The sequence below is a fragment of the Thalassophryne amazonica genome, chromosome 23 (assembly GCF_902500255.1).
Source record: "Thalassophryne amazonica chromosome 23, fThaAma1.1, whole genome shotgun sequence".
NCBI classification, from domain to species: Eukaryota; Metazoa; Chordata; class Actinopteri; order Batrachoidiformes; family Batrachoididae; genus Thalassophryne; species Thalassophryne amazonica.
The window spans coordinates 15,463,891-15,487,003 of record NC_047125.1 but is presented as its reverse complement, the minus strand read 5'-3'; the positions used below and the strand labels follow the sequence as shown (position 1 = coordinate 15,487,003).

At 38.8% G+C, this 23,113-nt stretch overlaps 1 protein-coding gene across 1 annotated transcript; it reads left to right on the top strand.

Moving 5' to 3' along the window:
- The first annotated feature begins 9,205 nt into the window (after positions 1 to 9,205).
- Positions 9,206 to 19,072, top strand: LOC117505298 (caspase activity and apoptosis inhibitor 1). The gene is made up of 6 exons (XM_034164930.1): positions 9,206 to 9,423; positions 11,694 to 11,888; positions 14,039 to 14,123; positions 14,248 to 14,305; positions 18,399 to 18,466; positions 18,572 to 19,072. Exons 1-6 carry the CDS (start codon positions 9,322 to 9,324, stop codon positions 19,039 to 19,041), a joined length of 978 nt encoding a protein of 325 aa, XP_034020821.1. The 5' UTR covers positions 9,206 to 9,321; the 3' UTR covers positions 19,042 to 19,072.
- Positions 19,073 to 23,113: the final 4,041 nt, after the last annotated feature.

Genomic DNA, 23,113 nt, shown 5'->3' with positions numbered 1-23,113 from the left:
TGTATTCTCTTTAACTCAAAGAGCTCTGGCAAGTTTTTTTTTTTTTTTTTTTAGAAGTTTAAGCTGAGAGTAATTCATTGTGTTGACTATGTGAGAATTGTTCATTGTATTTGTGTTTGTTATCAGTTGACAACAAATAAAAAATTAGCCAGACTCAGGAGATGGCACCAGGAGAAAAAAAATGGTTACCTACTTTAAGAAACTGTCGATTTTCAATTTTGTTGAATTACTGTAGAATCAGAGACATAATCAAATAGTTGTGCACTACAGATCCTAGGTCATACATATTGAAACTCCAACTATTATATAGACAACTTGAGTTCTTATCTAAATTCCATTGTACCTGTATTCATGGTAAATGCCCACCAAATGGGGATATTGTTCCATTTCAAGAACCTTGGAACATGCCAATGACCAACCTGTTGCTTATAGTATGTTGTAAACAAAAAGGACTATTACAGCTTGGCCTAAGAATGGTCTAGAATGGCCTAACCAGTGGGTCACCCTTCTAAGTCTGGACTGCTTGAGGTTTCTTCCTCAGTATCATCAGAGGGAGTTTTTTTCTTTACCACTGTGACCTGTGTGCTTGCTCTACGGGTTGCTAAGGTTAGACCTTACTTGTGTGAAGCAACTTCAGGCAGCTTTGTTGTGATTTGGCACTATTTAAAATTAAATAAATTGAAATTGAAACTTGAAACAAAGGTATTCTTCAAGTTGAGTTGTATTATAAATGCAGCAGGTGAACTTTTATTTATCATTGATCAGGATTTCAATGTAGTTTCTGTAACTAAATATTTTCAGATAACCTTTAAGAAACTTAATCCAGATGTGGATTTTTTTTCTTAATTCTTTGACTTTACATTTTGTTATTTCAATCAGTTTCTCAAGGAATTCTCAGGTTTACCTGAACCTTCTGTGATGTTGGTAGAACAATCAATCTTGAAAACAGGAAGAACCTAATAAATTTTGGTGTTGATCGGGATCACGTGATCCAGGCATAAGATCCGGGTTTTCAGTGACTTCCTGGACTCAGCAATCGGCGGTATGTGGTGAAAGTGTTGGACTTGTAGAGAGGTGTTTTGGATCCTTGGGGGAACATATGCTATGACATGTTGGCCATGCGGCACATTCTGTGGTCATGATCCAGCACGTAGGTGCCTGAGTGTTGAGGATTGCGGTCGGGATTCTTTCTTTATGAAACAATCAGATACTCAAACACTAATCCAGTGTTTTTGATGAAACTGTAAGACATATATGTCTCATGACCGACATTCATGAAGGTTTCACCGAGATCCTGATGCAAACTTGCAATCACACTGACCACAATTCCAGGAGAGTCCATCTATTGTATAAAAATTGGAAGCCCCTGCTGCACAGCCTCCTGGTCTCTTTTCACTTTCCCTTCACAGTCTAGATTGTACGCCTGCATATACCTGCTCGTGGCTCAGTGGTGCCGACTGCCCTAAAAACACTTGAACCCACGTGGAAACAGTTTGAATCCCACCTACCTCTAAGCACATTGCCCTCCAGGCACGCTGCCGGTTCTTGATTTCTGAGAAGTCAGCAAGAGAGGCAACGGATAGATTTTTAATCGTCTCTGGCGCTCATTAGTCGAGGTGACAGCTGTGTGCACGCGTCCTTGTTTTTGCGGTTCGATAACAAGCTGCCTCCCAGCACTGGAGGAAAAAATGCGCCTGAAGTGGGAACAATTGATATTTAAGTTAAGCACATGCCAAATGAGACACGGGAGAGTTGATGTTATGTGATATTGAGCTGAGAGGAGGCTGACGAGTAGTTTTGTGCCATTATTCAGTGTTTCTGTGTCAACAACTGTTTTTCAGCACCAAGGCTTCTAATAATGTAATAATATAGACACAGAAGTATGTGAGGGTGGTGCAGGGTATTTTTGAGGACAGTGTGACAGCAGGGACATGTTCAGTAGGAATGACAGATACATTCAATGTGGATGCGGGATTGTATCAAATATTCTCCCAATTTTGCTCATATTTCTGGATCACTGTCACAAAAGCAGTCTCCCATGTGCCTTCTAGCAAACAGGAACCTAGCATTCTCACCATATCATTTGAATAATTATTTTCTCTGCCACTCTAAAATAATGCTGTGACTGGTGAAGCATCAAGCAACAATTGATGTTTTCACAGTCTCTCCAGTCGCAGCCTCTGAAGGTTGTAACTCCTTCAAAGTCATAATATGTGGCTTGGTGGCTTTCCACACTTCTGTCCTTCATGCACAGTCACTCAATTTATGTGCATGAGTGTTATACCTAAAGTCTGTCCAGTCACAGCCACTGAAGCATGTTATTCCTTAAGAGTTGTCATGGTGGTATCTTGGAGTCTTCCCTCATGAGTTTTCTTCACGCACAGTCACCCAGTTTTTGAGTGTTATAATGTAGAGTATCTCCAGTCACATCCATTGGAGTTCATAACTCCTTTAGAATTGTCATTTATATCTTGGTGGCTTCCCTCACTTGTCCCCTTAATGCATGGTTACTACATTTTTGAGTGTTGCATGGAGAGTGTCTCCAGTCATAGACACTGCTGCTTGTAAATCCTTAAAGTTGTGAAGGGTGTCTTGGTGGCTTCCCTCACTTGACTATTTTGCACACACGCACTCAGAGGCCAGTTTGCCATGTCTTCCTGTCAGTGTTCCTGTCTATGTCATCATGCAAGTATTGTTGGTAGACACATTTCTCATTGTCAAGTTCAGTGCCCACTTTGCTTAAATCAGTGTTTAAAGTGCACCTCTGCACAGTTGTGCACCTATGGGCATGTTCATCTTAAAATGAAGGTATAGAACTGTAATTTCTACAAAATTCTTCCAATTTGGATGTATTTGCCTTCAAAGTAAAGGTGACACTAGAAGCTTGTGTGCCATAATGAGGTAAAAAATGACTTTCCCCCCTCCAATTTCCTAATGTATTTCAAGACAATTTATTGAACATTGGTCGCGACAAGCTGTTTCACATGTTTGAGGTCCCCTGAGAAATCATAGCATCAAAGCATTAATTTAGAATCTAAAAATATATACGTGAGAATATATAAGCGTTGTTTTGTGCGTTTTTAGCATGTTTCTGCACACTGAAACCCTTTGCTTTCAAATCAATAGAGGCCTAGCATGTTGATCAGGAGATGATAAATATCTATAAATCCACTTTCCATGTTGCTACAGTCAAAAAAAAGAAGAAATGCTTAAAAAGTAACAATATAATATTTGAATGCTCTGCCATTATGTACAGAGGATGTTATTATGTTTCGGACGCGGTCGGAGGACCGACCCAGCGTTTGAAAGGAGCCAGCATAAAATAAGCAGAGCACGGTTCAAAAGAATTTAATAAACATAACAGTGTAGTGATGCTAAACAACTAAACAGTCCGCGGTCTGTTGAGGTGGAAACACGGCGCGCTCTCAGCAGCGCAAACGGTCCGGACCCAGGGACCCCGCCGACACCCCCCAGGTGGCCGCGACAAACCGAGTCTGTGAAGAAAGAAAACATGAGGTGAGTCCAACTCCACACAGAGAGACACAACTCAAAGGTGCACGCAATCAGCAAACACTTCCTGGCTTAAATCTATACATCAGCTTCTCACCCTGCAGGCACGGAACAACTCAGTTCAAATCTCCACTGCAGCAGAAGCTGATTCGAGAATTAGCATAACGTGACAGCTCAATACAACAAGGTGTGAGGGACACCAAATCCACTGTCATTACTTCATTAAAGTCACCAAAACCAAATTACCTCAGGAAGTGTGCTGAAGAGCGTGAGACCTCACCCAATCCTCCTTCACAGACTGTGGCGTCAAACCTGGAGCGGTCTCTGCGTCCGTGATGGTGAGATTGTTCTCCTGACGTCGATCTCACACGTCTGCTCACAAGGTCGAGTCTCTGGCAATCACACACTGTGCATTCAAGGTTTAAGTGCAGCAATCTCTGATCAAGACAGAATACACCACAGCTGTGAGTCCTGATGACCGCACGTGATAACAAGCCTCAGGTGTTCAGGGTGAGGTCCTGATGCTCAGCCACTCAGTCCTGAATGCATACCACCTGGTGGGAGAAACAGAAAACAAAAACCAAGCCAGCCAAACACCCCAGCCCACAACAGTTGTGGAAATTTGCATCGTCATGCTAGCATGCGCCTTTGAACTGTTTCAAGAAACAAGATGAAAACCACAATCTTAGTTGTTGAAATATTAATTTAAAGTCATGGTAATCAGGGAATAAGTATTTTCATTTATTTATTTATTTTTTTTGTCCTTTTATGAGAGATTGCACTTTTTTTTCCTATTTCCAATAACTTGGTGCTGAGCTTCCTTCTTGTCTTCTTCTGAATGTTGTTGTTGACGTTGCACGTGTTTCAGTGGAGGACGAAAAAAATTAAAGACTTAACCAGATGATATATTGTGCTTTTAAGTGTTGATGTTTGACATTAGCTTCATGAGTCTTTGATGGGCAGGCTAACGTAAAGAGAAATTTGAAATAGCCAGCTAGCTTCTCCGCTTATAGCTTAGCTTAAATGTGGTATTTTATGAAAATGTTGTCAGGAGAAATTTCTTTCCAACTAATTAGGAAGGAATGATTTGAAGGTGGAATCCAAAACCGGAACCATTAAAATATTGATTCGGGAGGTCGGGAATTTGGTTTTGAAGCGCTGGTGTGATACGTGCACCAAATACAGTGATACTTGCACAATAGGTACCCCATATGACGACAAAGACTCTTCAATTTTTTTTTTACCATTTTCTTCCAGATATTCTTTAATTTTCTTCACTTCTTTGTGTCCTTTGTGGTGATTCTCCTCCACCTTTTTAATCTCACCTTGAGTAATTTTATTTATCTTATATTTTATGATACATTCATCATAGCTGTACATCTGATGTGTTCAGACGGTGAACTCGTGCTCCTCCCACGGCGGAATGACAGGAAAACATTGTGACTGCAAGTGGAATTGTCTTCCGTCACATACCTCTGCAGAATCATGTTGGTTTGGCTATCGACCTCAGTCGTCGCACACACAGTGTGGTTATATGACACAGTGTTGCCTTCAGCGGCGCCATCTCTGTTGTTGGCTTTTTAATGAGGTGATATCCACACACACACGGCAGCAGATGCTGCAAACACAAACACAACCCGACGTGATTGTGATCGATGCACACCTTCCAACGTAACCACACCATCATTTGGCAGACGGCGTCAGGGTAACAACCAACATTATGTAGAGACAGCTGTCGCCATGGCGCCCGGGCAGCAATCGCATTGGCTCCCGCCTTATTCCAGGCAGAGGCGGGGAAGCCGATTACAATGATTTACAGCTTGCACATGTCATTGCCTGTTTGGAAGCATGTGCTTCGGTCCACCTAAAGAACATGTAAGGTCACCTGGGGTGGGTCACGGTGAAGAGAGCGCCAGCGACTGGTGGATTAATGAAATGCACACGTGATGACTGCAACTCGCATTTTTAGATGGTATCCAATCCATCAATACATTAAAAAAAATCAATCACATTGTAAAGATCATAGTGAGATCCACATGTTTAACTAACATGTCCAGTGCGCTGAATCAGTTCCACTACTGACCACATGATGGCAGTGATGCAGTCTGTCCTGAAATATTGTGGTATTGTTTCCAATAAAGAAGAAATAAATCCGGATTAGGTTGGACCCCGATGATTGTGAAGAACTGTCAAACTGTAAAAACGTGGTGTTCAGCTGTCGCTAGCATTATTGACGTCACGACTGCTTCCTTTTAACAATGTTCTTTTTCCTTTCATCTTTCAATTTTGCGCACTCAGTCCTCTGAGTATGCATGCCCTTCAATAAGTATTCACAGAAAAATTCCATTTGACTTGTTGTCATGTTTCTGTTGTGTTTAGACAAAAATAAATTAATTAATTTTAAAAATAAAAAATATGTCTGAAGCCAGGAGACTATAAATTTGGTGGCCATCTTGTACGATCTCCACATGCTGCGTTCATAACCCTCGGAAGTTCAGACATACAGATTTGTAGCTTGGGGAAAAAATGCATTGAACGCTACGTCGGGCTGGAATTTTCACTTGGAAACTCGCAAGGAATTTGAGCAGAACATGTATCATAGCCATGGTTGCCCCCTTTGCACCTGCTGAGACAACAGTGTTACTAACGTTGAAAATGTATGAGTATCATTAAATTAATTTTTAAGGAGACTTTACTGCTATATTTAATACATTTGATGTACAATTAGTTAAGTTGCCAGCACTGCACATCAGCAAAAACATCTGTCAATTTTATGTAGTGCAAAAGACAATGCTAGCTTTGCTGTACTGTGGTATAGGCTAAGTAGTTGATGACTATTAAAAAAATATCGCTCAACACAACTTAAAACAAAATCTCCTGAGGTAGAGGGTTGACTCGAGGAGAGCGCTGAGTGGGCGGGCCAGGCTGAGGCTACCTGCATGGCTGTTGGCTGGCGCCGCTGAGCCACTTGATGGCGCAACAACAAAAGACCAGAGGGGGGAGGGTGCGTTGCTCCGTGTTGTGTGACACAGCGCAGTGTTGCTCTTACAGACAGAGAGTAGACTTTGATGAATCTGCGTGCGCAGCAGTCAGTGCATGCAGGAGAGAAAAAAAGCTTGAGTATCGATCTTTTTACATGAGGATCATTCAATATCAATACCAGTGTTGGTATCGATATTATCATTGATATTAGGATCGATCTGCCCACCTCTACTTTTTGGCACTTAGGTTTCCAACTGATAACTGGAAGACAGACAAACAGGTATAAAATTAGAACCGCCATCCAATTTTCGTGATGTAGCTAAATCCATAACAGAAAAATGAGAGTGACTGAGACACTTTTGATTGCGATATAATGAAAAATGTACAACAAATGGGCTTTTCAATATTAAAATCAAATGTCCACAAAATCCACAATCCGGATCAAGCTTTGTCAGTTGATAAAGGATACACAACAATCTCAAATATGAAAGAAATTTTATATTTTTTTGATAGAGTTACAAATTTTAGAAAATTTGTTCAATGTTAAATAAGGTTTTTTTTTTATTCCTGACTATGATGTTTGACCTGTGACCTTGAAAATTGAACCAGTTCTTGCCCATCAGGATATGAATCCTCTGTAAAAAATTTTATAATGATATATGAAAAATTGTGGGTTCCAGGCTGTACACAAACAGACAAACAAACACGGGCGAAAACGTTACCTCCGCCCAACTTCCCTGGCGTAGGTAACAAGGATTGCTGCCTCATAGCATCCAATCCGATCTTATGTTTAAAAAGCAAACACACTATTCGCTTCTGTTTAAAGAACTAATTCACATTTTTGCAACATCAGTTACATTCAAACACTGCTCACAGTGTCGGGCAATTTTGTCATGACAGAAAATGATGGCAAACTTTGTTTTTCTGAGCATTAAAATTGCATAGTGTAGTAATTTATTTTATGATTACTTATATATATATATATATATATATATATATATATATATATATATATATATATCGCTCATGATATTACTGAATTTCTGTCAGGATTGTTTACCCGCTGCTGCAACTCATCTTGTAAAATTCCCCTAAAGACTTGCCGTTTGTGTTTGTTGTTCATTCTTCAGTTATGTTTGGGGGTTGAAAAGTGTTTGCTGCTTTGACTAATAGTAAAGATCTGTTACTTCCGCCTTTCCTAGCTTAAAGCTGTGGTCACATAAGCTACACGCAATTGGGGCGTTCCTACATCTTCGTAAGATGTCTTGTTAATATGAGAAACATATTTGTTTTATCCTCTTAATAAACTGTTTTGGACTGTTTTCCCCTATCTTGGATTGCTTTGTTTGAGCAAACAACCTGCTGCAGTAATGCTGCCTATTCACTCGGATTGGCAGTCGCCATGTCACGTCGCTCAGTATTTGCATAAAATAAACTTCAGGTCTTCAGGTTCAGAGATTGTTGCCTCTTGTCGCTATAAAACACCCATTCTCATTGAAAATGATTGGCAATAAGCCTCCGCTTTGCCGCTGTTGTTCGCTGTAGCTTGTAGCTAATGTGAACGTAGCTTAAGAGAGAGATTTGCAATGCATTCTAAAGCTTCAGAATAGCCGTGAGTGAATGCGATTTTAGCATGGCTGCATATGCTTACGCTAAGCGAACCGCTCACTCGTAACCGAATATACAAAGGCCAAATGCAGTTAACACCAATGCTAACTATTAAGAACATGGTTAGCATGACCACAAATGCTAACACTAACCACTTGTGCGTGACCAAATATGCTGAAGCAATATATAGTTAATGCTAACATTAATGACATGGTTAGCATGTCCGTAGGTGCTAATACTAAACATTCACGCATGACCAAATGTGCAAATGCAAACTGCAGTTGTGTTTTAATATTGTAATTCCCCTGAGCTTTTGTGTCACATCCCAGTTAGAGTCAGGATTCAATCTATTCCTCAATTTAAATTTATTCGGAGTTGTTGACGTTAACAGGCATGGGTTTTATGATATGTATCTCACACAGGAGGTCATGTGATCTGAACCACAAAGACAGAGAAGAGTTTTTCTAAATACAATATGGGCGTGACAGTAGGTGGACCTTATTTCGCAACTCCTAACTTAATTGGTCCCCGAGAGCATAGCGGGATCTAGGTCCCACCTCTGCTCTAAAACACTGTAAAATGAAACTTAGGGTAACCTGACCCTTCTTTTGTTCTCAGCCCCCCCCCCCCCAAAAAAAACAGTTCTACATAGTATTAATAGTTAATAGTTAATTAATTAATAATTCAGATGTACTTCTCATCCTTTAATTCCAGTTTTACGTAACCATTTTCATCTCATATTTGGTGACAAAGCGGCCTGGTCATCACATATCTCCCCGCGATTGCTATCTTAACACATTAGCATGCGTGAAGGTGGACACCGCGCCAGCATGTAGTAGAATACCATATTTTATTCAATTTGTCCACAATATATTCACTTTTAAATCAGAAATGTAGAGTATGAGATGATGGATTCATTATTTAAAAACATATTATTAGTTACTGAATTATAATTATATAAATGATGAATTATTAATTAAATGTAAAGGTTTTAACATAGACGTGCCAGTAATAAGAAAGAAAGAATGTGCAAATGTTTGCTCTTTGGGATTGTTATCCGTCTTTAAGTCCGCCACACCTATAGGTGGCACTAAAAAACATTTTTGTCGTCGCTTGAAAATGACGTAGTTACCTCGCGTCATGTTCAGCTTCACCAAAGTTGATTTGTTTTGACGGTGAATATATATTTGTAAAATTCGGTCTTATTTGTTTTGTTAAAACATGCTGAAAAAGAAGAGCACCAGCGAAAAGAAAAGAAAGCAGTCGCAGGCCGAAGAGCGACACGACGGCGTCAAACGCAGGAGCACAGAGTCTAATTTAGAGGTGAGCTGTTGAAGCTAGCTGGTTAGCCGCTGTTGTTTGTATTTATAAACTGTTTTTTGTTGTTGTTCAATTCTTTTCTGACTTTAAATACTTATTTGTAGTGTCATCGGAGTGTTAATTTTGTGGCTCGGTTGTAGCTGGTGCAATTTTAAAGACGCCGTTTTCGTTCTTTCAGGATTTTTTAATTGGACGTTGTGAAGAAAATTAGAAAATAATGACATTTTCTATTGTTTATGTTCAAAATGTAAGGATTATATTAAAATAATATGTATATGTCGTGGACATGAAGGACGAAGCTCTTGTCATTTAGGTCCTTCAGACTTCTTTTGAGTAAATGCTTCTGGAGAGCATGAGCATGGCTAAAACCTAAATGTCTGTTTTTGTTTTGATTGAAAGAGCGGGTACCAAAACATGTTGCGTCCATCGCAACTCGGTTTATTTCACACGTTTTGCGCCCTTCAAGGATCGAAAGGATCGTTTTGTTTTTCCCCATGGGCAGATTTTTTTTGTGCCATTTCCGGTTTGTCCCTTCGTCTACAATACAAGAGCGAGCTTCGCGCCGCTTCACTCGTACAAGAGCATCGCATACAAACCTCCACCAACACTAGTTTCCAATTCCACACATTTCTACTTTGGACGGTCAAAGTCCTGTTAGAAGTGACTTTTCATAAGTTAAATATAATACAAAATACACATTAAAAGGGCTCTTCACTGTTAAAATAAAATATTAGCAATATGGATCAGATGTGAATAAAACTTAGTCTATTCATTGAGAGTGCCAGTTTGCACCTCAATGTCACAAATGAGTGATTGAGGCACTTTTGATTGTGATATAATGCAAAACATACATCAGTGAGCTTTTCAGTATCAAATGGTAAATGGACTGCATACCAGGGGGGCTACGATCATGACCTTTGCACACACACCCCCCCCCCCCCCAGGACTAAACCAAACCAGCCTTTTTAGGTTCCTTAGATGACCCCAAAACACAATCAGGATGTTCCCAAAAATAAAAACTGGCCTCAAGCCAGTTATCCAAGATGGCCGCCAAAATAGGGTTGTTGTTTTTTTTTTTTTTTTTTTCCACTAAAACACCAATGACTTCTGTCATTATTAAGTCTATTGTGTGTTCCTACTATGTATTTTAATAAGGGTCTATTGGTGGCTATTTTGGACGCCAGTTTGAATCTTAAACCCATGATTGAATTTAGTTTAGGCTCAAATGAGTTTGCTGTGACCTGCAATGGTCTTCCCATTGAATCTTTGATATTTAAGTTGTTTATATGTTATGTAAAGTTGTTTTAGTGAAAAACCCTAGTTTGGTGGCCATCTTGGATAACTGGCTTGAGGCTAGTTTTTATTTTTGGGAACATCTTGATTGTGTTTTGGGGTCATCTAAGGAACCAAAACAGTTGGTTTGGTTTAGTCCTTGGGGGAGGTGCAAAGGTAGTGATCGTAGCTCCCCTAGGAGCATTTATATAGCGCTGTTCCATCTGCAACAGACGCTCAAAGTGCTTTACAATAATGCCTCACATTGACACAGACTTTAGGGTGCTGCCATACAGTGCGCTCACTACACACCAGGAGCAACTTGGGGATTAAGGACCTTTGAAACAAGGATCCTCTGGTTTCTAACCCAACGCTTAACCACCAGACCATCACCATCAAATGTCCAGAGAATCCACAAGAGATAGTGAGTGCCAGTCTGCACCTCACTTTCAAATATGAGTGTGATTGGGGCACGTTTGATTATGATATAATGTAAAATATACATGAAATGGTGTTTTCGATGTAAAATTTAAATGGCCACAAAATCTGTAATCTGGATCAGATCTGGATCAAACTTTGTCAGTCGATAAAGGATACTGTCCCACATAAGACTTTCAAATATGAAAGAAATTGTGTTAAAGATAGGGATTTTTACCAATTTTTTCAAACTTAGTTGATAGAGGAAATAATGACGCGTCAACAAAACAGAGCTTGTCTGACAGGGTGAATTAATGGAATACTTCCATTATGTTAGCTTTAATTGTAATATATAGGAATTTATCTCGCATAGCTGGAAATATAATCTTATACATTAGGAATACACATGTATTCAAGCTAAAATCAACAAGTACGGCAACTTCACATCAACACACAGGGAAGAAACCAAGGTTTGAACTTGTAATGCTTGGACAATTGCACAAGTTGTTTAGTCGTTAAGAACAACAAACTGTACTGCACTGTAGGGTAAATGAGTGCTGAATTAAATTTTCATGTTCTTATAGCAGCACTCCAAGGATGAGCTGGCTGATCCGGAGTTGGACAGAATTGGTAGTGACATTGAGGAGGGGGGCCTGGACCTGACTTTGCCCTTGAAGCCCATCGCTGCTTATGTGACAGACAAAAAGCAGATGCTGGAGCAGTGTTTCCGTGTGCTGGGGGAGAGGAAGCTACAAAAGATGCTGCCAGATGAACTTAAGGTAACGTGCGAGTATGTGGACTGCGTGTCAAGTCATTGTTGACCTGATGTGCGGACTCTGAGTCACAATTTCTGTTATGCGCCAAGGAGCTGAAATGTACATTGGGATTTTGTTAAATGTCTCCACCACAAACTTGTTGAAACATCGCATTCGCCGTCATCTTGCCACAGAATCCGTATTGCAAGTCGTTTGTCCGTGTAATTTTTGTGCGTATTGTCCATTATTTTATAGCCACGTTCAGTTGGCTGTACTCTTGCAGCATCTACTTTGGTTGACAAACCAACTTCAACAACAGCAAAAGTGATCATTTCTCAAAAAGGTTTGTCTCATATTTTTGTTGGCACATTTGTTGGTGGTTGTTTTTTATTCCACATTATATATATAGATTTTTTTATGCTGCCGCTCGTCCACGCAGAGACGCCTTTGCAGATTTTACCGTGAACTCTGCATCCTGTTGAAACTACAAAACAAATGGATGGAAACGTTCTGCTGCAGGGAGACGATTTAAAAATTTGTGTAGAATAAATTCAAATCAACCTGGTTTTAGTAAAAGGACCAAAATGGCAACCCAACTTTTTTTTTTAAATCATCATTTACATGGAAAAGCTAACACTCCTGGTAAGTCTTTGATCTTATTATATCATGTTTTTGATGGAATTCTTTGTCATTTGGTGGTATTAAAGTTTTTTTTCACACAAATCAACATCTGTCTTTGGGATGAATTGACTTAAAACTGTCTCCTTGCAAACGCTCACCTGTTAAATCTGCATTTTGTGGTTTCTTCTGTTACATAGGTGTGAAATATTCATGTGGAGGAAAATAGGATATTTAACACACTTGTAGAAGTCAAACGTTGATGTGAAAAATGTTTGTGCATTGTTTTGTTTTATAAGGTTTGAATAATCAGGTCCCATCTTATCTTAGGGACCTCATAGTACCATATCACCCCAATAGAGCGCTTCGCTCTCAGACTGCAGGCTTACTTGTAGTTCCTAGGGTTTGTAAGAGTAGAATGGGAGGCAGAGCTTCAGCTTTCAGGCTCCTCTCCTGTGGAACCAGCTCCCAATTCGGATCAGGGAGACAGACACCCTCTCTACTTTTAAGATTAGGCTTAAAACTTTCCTTTTTGTTAAAGCTTATAGTTAGGGCTGGATCAGGTGACCCTGAACCATCCCTTAGTTATGCTGCTATAGACTTAGACTGCTGGGGGGTTCCATGATGAGTGTTTCTTTCTCTTTTTGCTCTGTATGCACCACTCTGCATTTAATCATTAGTGATTGATCTCTGCTCCCCTCCACAGCACGTCTTTTTCCTGGTTCTCTCCCTCAGCCCCAACCAGTCCCAGCAGAAGACTGCCCCTCCCTGAGCCTGGTTCTGCTGGAGGTTTCTTCCTGTTAAAAGGGAGTTTTTCCTTCCCACTGTCGCCAAGTGCTTGCTCACAGGGGGTCGTTTTGACAGTTGGGGTTTTTCAGTAATTATTGTATGGCTTTGCCTTGCAATATAAAGTGCCTTGGGGCAACTGTTTGTTGTGATTTGGCGCTATATAAATGAAATTGATTTGATTTGATTTTGCACGACACATAAGTTGTCATTATCCCAGAAATGCTGACGTCAGCACTGGCTGGAAGAATCAGTGTTTCCTTATTTATATAAGCGAGAAATAATCCAGTTTAAACCCAAATCACTGTTCCTGAGAAATGAGTGATATTGATGACTTAATGAACACCATCATTTGTTCCAAAAGCACGAATTGATGAAGTCAAATGTTTAGATAAATGTAGAGACAAAACCATAAGTTTAATTAAATATTTTTTGTTTTATCTTTTTTTAATGGAACAGTAGTAACACTGTTGAACCCTTCTGACAGACTGTGTATTATAGTTCCATCATCCTGCCGATATGTGAAAATATGCTTTTTATGACTAAAATGAATAAGAAAATGGGACTGAGAAATAGCTCCTATTTAGCTCATTAATTAAACACGTATGTAATATTTCAAAATTCCAGGGAGGTTCCGCAGGGCCCCCTACTAGGTGCTCTGTCATGAAAAAAAATATCAGCGTGCCCCCCCCCCCCCATAATATAGGTTATAGGTTTCTGCTTTTAAGCAACTTGAAGAAATTAATTGTGTTCATATTTCTTTCCTGCAGAGCTGTAGTTTAGAGGAAATCAAACATCTGTGTCAGCAGCAACTTCAGCAGATCTCAGAGAAAAATCTGACTCTGATTTTAGCAGGTAGGACCATTTTGGAAAAAAAAAAATTCACATCATTTTCCTGCATTAAATCTTCTTGAAACATTCTGGTACAACAAGCAAAATATTTTCCTTCCATTAAACCAGCTTCTTGGTTTCAATTTAGGTGATGATCTGATGTCTGAAAATGGGGACGAAAACACAGAACAGACTTCAGAAAGCCAGTGAGTGAATAACTTATTACAGTACATTTTATGTGCATTGTTTTGACAAACGCCTTCTGTTCTGGATAGCCAACCTAATTCAGAGAATTTTATACAAAAATGAACAGGTTTTGGAAAACAAATATTTGTGTTTAAAAAACTAGGAATTTAGCCACCCTGGGTAGCAAAATCTACCACCCAGAATTTACTAGGTGTATATGTTCCTTCCTGTAGCAATGCTTGGGTCGTAGCTGTCGCCAAGTGGGAGCCAATGAAAGGTTAAACGGGGCAGAATTCAAAGATGTTCCAAGCTTTTTTAAAAAGTATTCCGCATTATTTGTCTGATCATCAAGATTCCAAAAAGGTATAATTTGGACTATCTCAATGGATGCTATGGAGTTATGAGATAAAAATAGCAAATGAATTTGTACAGGGGGTCATTCGTCAATGTTTCTCAAATTTTGGTAAAATGTCATTCAAATTGTTGATTAAGCTCATACTGTTTTAAAAAGTAATAGTTATGCTTAATTATCGCATTATGAGGTAACATGGTATAGAATCCAGTGGCTGTTAACCTTGTTTGGGCCTTCGACCATTACTTTGGAGACCGAACATTCAACACAGTCAAAACCATTCACTACATTAATCCTGTTGGCTCAATCAATCATTTGCATTTTTTTTTTTTTTACAAATTGAAGTACCTTTCACTTTTGTACTTGTGCAAACTGAAGTTGATCTTTGTCACAATTTTTGTTGTTTCTACCCCATAATTCTAACATTCAGTCATAGATAATCCATCTCCTGATGACTGTTGTTTGGAATCCCTATGATCAGACATGTATGTGGCTAAGATTATTTTTCATTTAATGACAGCTTTTTTTTTTTTTTTTACCTTGAGACAACAGGGTGGTGCTTTCGTTTCGGCCGATCACATTTTTGCTGTAGGATCTGACTGACTTCAGAGGCTGGAGTTGCAGCTTTTCTGACAATGCTAGCAGTGTGCAGTTAGCCTAAATTTGGTGCCACTGGATGATTATGAGGTCACGCTTTGGAACATCTTGACTACTCAGAATTACACAATTGTCTTCCTTCTCCCACATGAAGATGGGAACACATCATTTTGTCGATTATTTGTATTGGGCTTGTAGATGGGCTTGTTTTCTGAACAGAATCAGAACTTTATTGTTACCTCCGCCAAGGAGGTTATGTTTTTGGTCACGTTTGTTTGTTTGTTTGTCTGTCTGTTTGTCAGCAGGATAACTCAAAAAGTTTTGAACGGATTTTGATGAAATTTTGTGTGGAGTGGTTAGAAATGACAAGAGGAGCAAGTGATTAAATTTTAGTGGCGATCCGGATCATGATCCAGATCCAGGAATTTTTTAAAGGATTCTTCACCATTGCGGGATAGGGGGAATTTTGACATTCTAGTTTCTAACTCCACAAAAACAAGGCAGAAAGGCTTGAAAAACAATTAGGGTGTAACATAATCAAATGTTCTATCAAACAACAAAGTTTGGTGATGATCGGATCTGGATTCCGGATCTGGTGATCCAGAATATGCAAAAATATAGGGAAGAAAAATAGAAAATGTGTCAGTGTGAAGTGACAAATGAAGCTAGAGATGCACAACTAACACGTAATTGTAGCTGAATATGTACTGATTCAGTAAGGTGTCATCAGATTTGATGTAGCTTCAAATGTTATGGAGCTAGATCCAGAAGAAAACCACCATTACCGAAAAATCGTTTTTATACAATAACCTTTGAACTAATAAAGACATAAAAGTGATTCCAAGTTATAGTGGTATGTTTTCATGGTCAAGGATGTCAAATATAAAGGAAAGAAAAGTGTATCATAGTTTTGGTTGCAGTGGTGGGCACACTTCTGATAATCCGATAACAGATAATTTTCGAAGATAATGTTTTCATTATCGGATTATCTTTTTAGATCAATTTAAAAACCATCATCGGACTAATTATCTTCCGATGAATTACCGTCCGATATCTTTTAGACCGATAAAGTACTAAACTAAGCTGAACAGTGAAAAACATTTTTAAAACTTAAAGCTGTTGAGACCTACCTGTTAAAAGTTTCCTAATAAGCATGTTGTTCTATCCTCTGCAAACAGAAACCACTCTATCGTCTGTAAGCAAAGGAGAACTGGTGACCAAAAAAAAAGTCATTTCCTTTAACACCATACTAATGTAATCGCAATGTCACCAAGTCATCCAGAGGCATACATGTTTAACTTATGGTTCAAATTGTAACCACTCATTTTAGACAAGTTATTTAAAATTATTGTCATGTCTGAAGTTTATAAAGTGAAAATATCAGATATGTTTTCGTTTTAAAGTAATGTGCTAATTTTTAAGGTTTTGTGAGCACTTGCTGTGCCAGGCAGCAATGCATTATGGGTAGCATAAGGTAATCTCAGACGTTCACGACAGGACAAATGCATTTCAGACACTCTGTTCAGGGTCCACAGATAACACCATTAACCTCTAGTGCCTAAAACTCTCATGAATATATTCTCTGGGTTTACAGACGTTAGTGTATTTGCGTTTGTTAAATTCCACGCATCTTAAATGTAGCAGACACGGATTATCTGGAATTTTGATTGACATTTTTTCAAGGCTGCTACTGCCATCTACTGGCCAGGAGTGTTCATGGCAGTATTAAACATCTGGGTACATGGCTGCTCTCAGTGTTGGTATTGTCCAGGCGCTTTTGTGTGCATATATTTGTTAACTTTGTATTCTAAAACTACGGTTAGAAGTAATTCCGACTCCTTATCGGTCCACACGAACGAGGTTGGCGCCATGTTTTTAGTTTTTGTGGAAGTGACGACAAGAGAATAAGGCTCCTGATTGGATAGAATTTTAATCAGTACCGCCACCCAAAGGTTTGGCAGACTAATTACAACACATTTATATGGTTCAATGTGGATGGATTTTTTTTTTTTAAACGACATAGTGTGGATGAAGTTTTTTCCCCAAACTGAAAGGGTAAGATATTCGGTTTTACAAATACTCGACAACGTGTGTACATGGCCTTATGTCTGTGAAAGGCACTATAGAAATAAATTTACTTACTTACTTACTAATATTGAATGCACGTTTTACAACATCATAAAAGTTTTAAAACATGCAATTGTGATGACACTTCCAGGGCTCCTTAAAAATGCCTGTTTTTACAAATAAAAATGGAATATTTTACAAAAGCACATTTATCTTTAAACCAACACACGACACACGTCACATCAACGTGTTGGTTTACATAATGGATTACTGAACCAATCACTGTTTAGCACTTTTACCTAGAATGCTTTGCGGTCTGTGTTTGTTACAAAACCTCAGAATTAGTGCCTTATTCAACATTAAAAGATATATGTTATATTTTAACTTTGTACAAATGACAGAATTGACATTAATGGAGTTATTCTATCAGTATTTTCAAAAAACCATAAGTTAGTATGACTTTATTTTTCAAGACCTCTGCCTGACCGGAGTGTTGAAATTGATAGGAAGCTGGCCTTATGGCTGCTCTCGGTGTGCCTCTGTGGTGGGAGTGCTGTTGTAAACAACAGCTTCCAGCAGGGGCAGAATGTTAAAAGAAAAATTATGATTAATAAAGAGCTGATTTTGTAGATGCTCTCAGGATTTGTCTGTGCTGCTTCCTACAGGGGGCAGCATGGTCAAACATTCTTGCTTATTCTTTAGGTCTTTTACTGCTTTTGATGCTTTCAAAGCGATCGTGTTAAAAATCAATTACAGCCCATAGACAACACCGGAATTTATCGATTATCTGTAACTTCCGATACATTTTTGAGTGGTTTATCGGTTTATCTTTATCAAAGATAACTTTTAAGTTATCTTATTATCTGTTATCGAAGTTAATTTTTTGGTTATCTGTGCCCACCACTGGTTGTAACACTGAATTGTTGAATAGATCACTATGTCAAGGAGGGAATCTCTTTAGGGTTAGTGGCCCTATGGCCTTGGCGGAGGTTTGCACTCTCTGAGTGCTTCTAGTTGAAAATGCAGTCAGAACGTGGTACATTCTCATTTTTCTGACATTTTTTTGAATTGTCCCATCCCTCTCCCCCCTCATCAAGGCAAGACAACAATGTGGACTCAACATCTTGTCTCAAAGACACTGCAAAAACTGAGGAATCGAAGCAAGGTAACAACTATGCAGAAAACATGTTCCTCTGCATGAAATCTAACAGAATAAATAAAAGCCTGAAAACCTTTTTATATTTGAGTACAGTGTTTTGTTTTCTTCTAGAGGGTGGTGGTTCAGGCGAGGAGAGTGACGTCCTAAGCATAAATGCTGATACTTATGACAGTGACATAGAAGGGCCAAAAGAGCAGACTGTTAAAGTTGTGGGCGGGGCATTGAAATCGTTTAATGCCAGCAGAAGACCCACTGCAAATCCAAAGCCGTCCATCGGCCCCCAACCAGTGGCGACAAAGAAAGACATTCAAAGCGACATTGATAAAAGTGTCAGTGAGATTCTTGCATTTTCACCCCCAGCAAGCGCACGGGGATCAGAAGAACAAATCGCACCGTCACAGTCTGCGGCCGTCCAACCCGCTCAAGGCGCAGCTGCCCCAACTCATCCACTGGGAGTATGTCAGCCCTCGGTTCAGCAGCTGGAGCTGCTTGAGCTGGAAATGAGAGCGCGGGCCATCAAAGCTTTAATGAAGGCAAATGAAGGGAAGAAAATCTGTGTAGTGAAAAATGTGGCATGTTAATTTATTTCATTAAACTTCAAACACCTGCAAACGTTCTGTTTTCATGTGGAGCATTTGTTCTCTGAAAATGTTGTTCAGGATGTATAGTGTTGTGCAATAATGCAACGCTTCATATAGTAAGTTAGTAAATTCCTATACACATGGTAGCATTTTCTGAGGTCTTAAACATGCATTCAAAAAAAAAAACTGGTGCATGCAATTCTTACCATGATCACTAGATGGCACTGTGAATCTACTGTAAATCATTCAAGATGTTGCATGTGACAGAAGTGATAGACATAATTTCTGTTCACAGCCAACATAAAAAATCATTAAAAAAAAAAGTAATATTTGTTAGTGTTGTGAGGTCTTGGTTCTGAAACTGTGGCGATTGTCCTTGAATCAATGTACAGCCGACAAATCCTGCAGTCCAACCTCAATAATGACTTGCATCTGCTCGACGCACCAAGTAGGCCTTCCCGTTACAGTTGCTGCAGTCACATTCGCATTTGCACCCTGTCGAAATGGATCCATGCTCAATGGAGAGAAAACGTGCCATAATTTGGTGGAACAGGGAAAATTTACAGAGAAACTGCAAAATGAATCAGATAATTAGACAAGCTGGCCTCATTGATCACATTAAAGTATCTGCCAGGTATATAGACCAGAGTAACTTTCAATTAAATATTTGCTTCCACGCAGTTAATTAATGGTGTCCTCTCACCTACTGCAGGGCTCCTCCTCTAATTTATTCAAAAGCTGCTTTGCTCTGGTAAAATGTAAAGTTTACGTGCAATTACATGGTAAACATAGCTGTCTACAACAGGCCCGTAAGTATTTGGCGTACAGTTATACCTTTTATACATCTCGATATATGACATTTGATTTATGCTATTATTCGATATGCTGATGTTTTCCTGGTAATTAGGAGTTAAAAATGATGCACAAATCATTTCAGAATTTTTGGCTGGTTTTATACGCTGTACCACCATTTCCTGAGGTTGGTTTGATATCCGACAAACAAAATAAAAGGGATATAAGGCAGTAGAAGTGTAACGATACACTAGCTCCATGATATGATACACATCACAATACATAATTACATTACTGCTCACACCAATTAGGGTGAAAGTAATCTGTGGTGAATGTTTTACCTTTAAAGAAACAAATTACTGTATTTTTCAGAGTGTAAGTCAGTTGTTTTTTTACTAATCTGGGATGCCCTGCAACTTAAACTCAGGCGTGACTTATATACTGAAAAGAAATTACTTTGTTGTTCATAATATTTACAGTAACTATATCAGACTTACACAGGAGTCAAAGCACTAAAGAAAATAAACAAAAATAATAAATGCAATTACAACCCCTGGCAATAATTATGGAATCACCGGCCTCTGTAATTCCATAATTCATTCAGTTGTTTAATTTCAGTTGTTCATTCAGTTGTTTAATTTTGTAGAAAAAAAGCAGATCACAGACATGACACAAAACTAAAGCCATTTCAAATGGCAACTTTCTGGCTTTAAGAAACACTATAAGAAATCAGGAAAAACAATTGTGGCAGTCAGTAACGGTTACTTTTTTAGACCAAGCAGAGGGAAAAAAATATGGACTCACTCAATTCTGAGGAATAAATTATGGAATCACCCTGTAAATTTTCATCCCCAAAACTAACACCTGCATCAAATCAGATCTGCTCGTTAGTCTGCATCTAAAAAGGAGTCATCACACCTTGGAGAGCTGTTGCACCAAGTGGACTGACGTGAATCATGGCTCCAACACGTGAGATGTCAATTGAAACAAAGGAGAGGATTATCAAACTCTTAAAAGAGGGTAAATCATCACGCAGTGTTGCAAAAGATGTTGGTTGTTCACAGTCAGCTGTGTCTAAACTCTGGACCAAATACAAACATGGGAAGGTTGTTAAAGGCAAACATACTGGTAGAGCAAGGAAGACATCAAAGCGTCAAGACAGAAAACTTAAAGTAATATGTCTCAAAAAATCGAAAATGCACAACAAAATAAATGAGAAACGACTGGGAGGAAACTGGAGTCAACGTCTGTGACCGAACTGTAAGAAACCGCCTAAAGGAAATGGGATTTACATACAGAAAAGCTAAACGAAAGCCATCATTAACACCTAAACAGAAAAAAACAAGGTTACAATGGGCTAAGGAAAAGCAATCGTGGACTGTGGATGACTGGATGAAAGTCATATTCAGTGATGAATCTCGAATCTGCATTGGGCAAGGTGATGATGCTGGAACTTTTGTTTGGTGCCGTTCCAATGAGATTTATAAAGATGACTGCCTGAAGAGAACGTAAATTTCCACAGTCATTGATGATACGGGGCTGCATGTCAGGTAAAGGCACTGGGGAGATGGCTGTCATTACATCATCAATAAATGCACAAGTTTACATTGATATTTTGGACACTTATCCCATCAATTGAAAGGATGTTTGGGGATGATGAAATCATTTTTCAAGATGATAATGCATCTTGCCATAGAGCAAAAACTGTGAAAACATTCCTTGCAAAAAGACACATAGAGTCAATGTCATGGCCTGCAAATAGTCCGGATCTTAATCCAACTGAAAATCGTTGGTGGAAGTTGAAGAAAATGGTCCATGACAAGGCTCCAACCTGCAAAGCTGATCTGGCAACAGCAATCAGAGAAAGTTGGAGCCAGATTGATGAAGAGTACTGTTTGTCACTCATTAAGTCCATGCCTCAGAGACTGCAAGCTGTTATAAAAGCCAGAGGTGGTGCAACAAAATACTAGTGATGTGTTGGAGCGTTCTTTTGTTTTTCATGATTCCATAATTTTTTTTCTCAGAATTGAGTGATTCCATATTTTTTCCCTCTGCTTGGTCTAAAAAAGTAACCGTTACTGACTGCCACAATTTTTATTCTTGATTTCTTATAGTGTTTCTTAAAGCCAGAAAGTTGCCATTTGAAATAAGTTTAGTTTTGTGTCATGTCTGTGATCTGCTTTTTTTCTACAAAATTAAACAACTGAATGAACATCCTACGAGGCCGGTGATTCCATAATTTTTGCCAGGGGTGGTAGAAGAATTACAGTTCAACAATTACAGAAATCTCAAATAAATTAGCTAATAACACTGGGACAAGAAAAGCGTGCCATTTACACTCAGGAAAACCCGATATTCTAAGTGATAAATTGTAATTGTGAATGTTGTCTTACCTATTTGTATATTTTATGAATAATTGATGATTCTTATGTATTATCACGTTATTATGCGGCGTTGCACCACTGTAAGTCAAGGTTCGACTGAGGGCTTTGAAATTTTGGTTGGACTCCATGGGGTAAAATAAATTTGTAGTGCCCTTTTTGAATAAATGAATTTTGATTTTCCAATGCAGTGTGCAATTAAATCCAACTCATACCTTTCCTGTATGGTATGCACAGCTTGTTAGTCATTTATATTCAATGCACTTGCTTTCTATTGAGCAATGGCGTTAAATCGACCTGTGAACACACGGTGTGTCACACAGACAAAATGCCTCTATCAGTTTGATATACTGTGCTGTTAAGGATCTTGCCATATTTCATAGAACTACATTGATTCTTTTAGCAGGAGTAATTAATGTAGATGTAACAGCGGCTGTCATAAGTGATCTTATGGATTTCCTGTTCATTTGAATGGGAAGGTTTGTCCAAATGTTGGTGCATGTATTAAAAATTTGTTTGTTTTTTTACCTATCAAGGGATAGTGTTAATCTCTGTAGGGTAGCTCAAAGTCTTTGTGTTTATCTGTTCGTTTACAGAGTCAAAAGTATTTTTTTATGTTTTTTTAAAATCAGTGTCCAAATACTTTTTGACCTGGCTCTGTAAATTTCCATCACAGGCAATGATATGTACCGTACGCCAGTTGCCTCCTGAGTATTTGCATTTAAAAGGGTGATTTCCTAAGATGAACACTGGTGGGAGGGTTAAATACATTCACTCTGCATTTATGTGCCCGCTGTCTTTGTAGTTATTGATTTCAAAGACAACCTTTTGACTTGCATTTAAAAAGGATACAAAGAAAGTGAATTGCTCACAGTGTGACTGGTGGGTATTTATTTGTC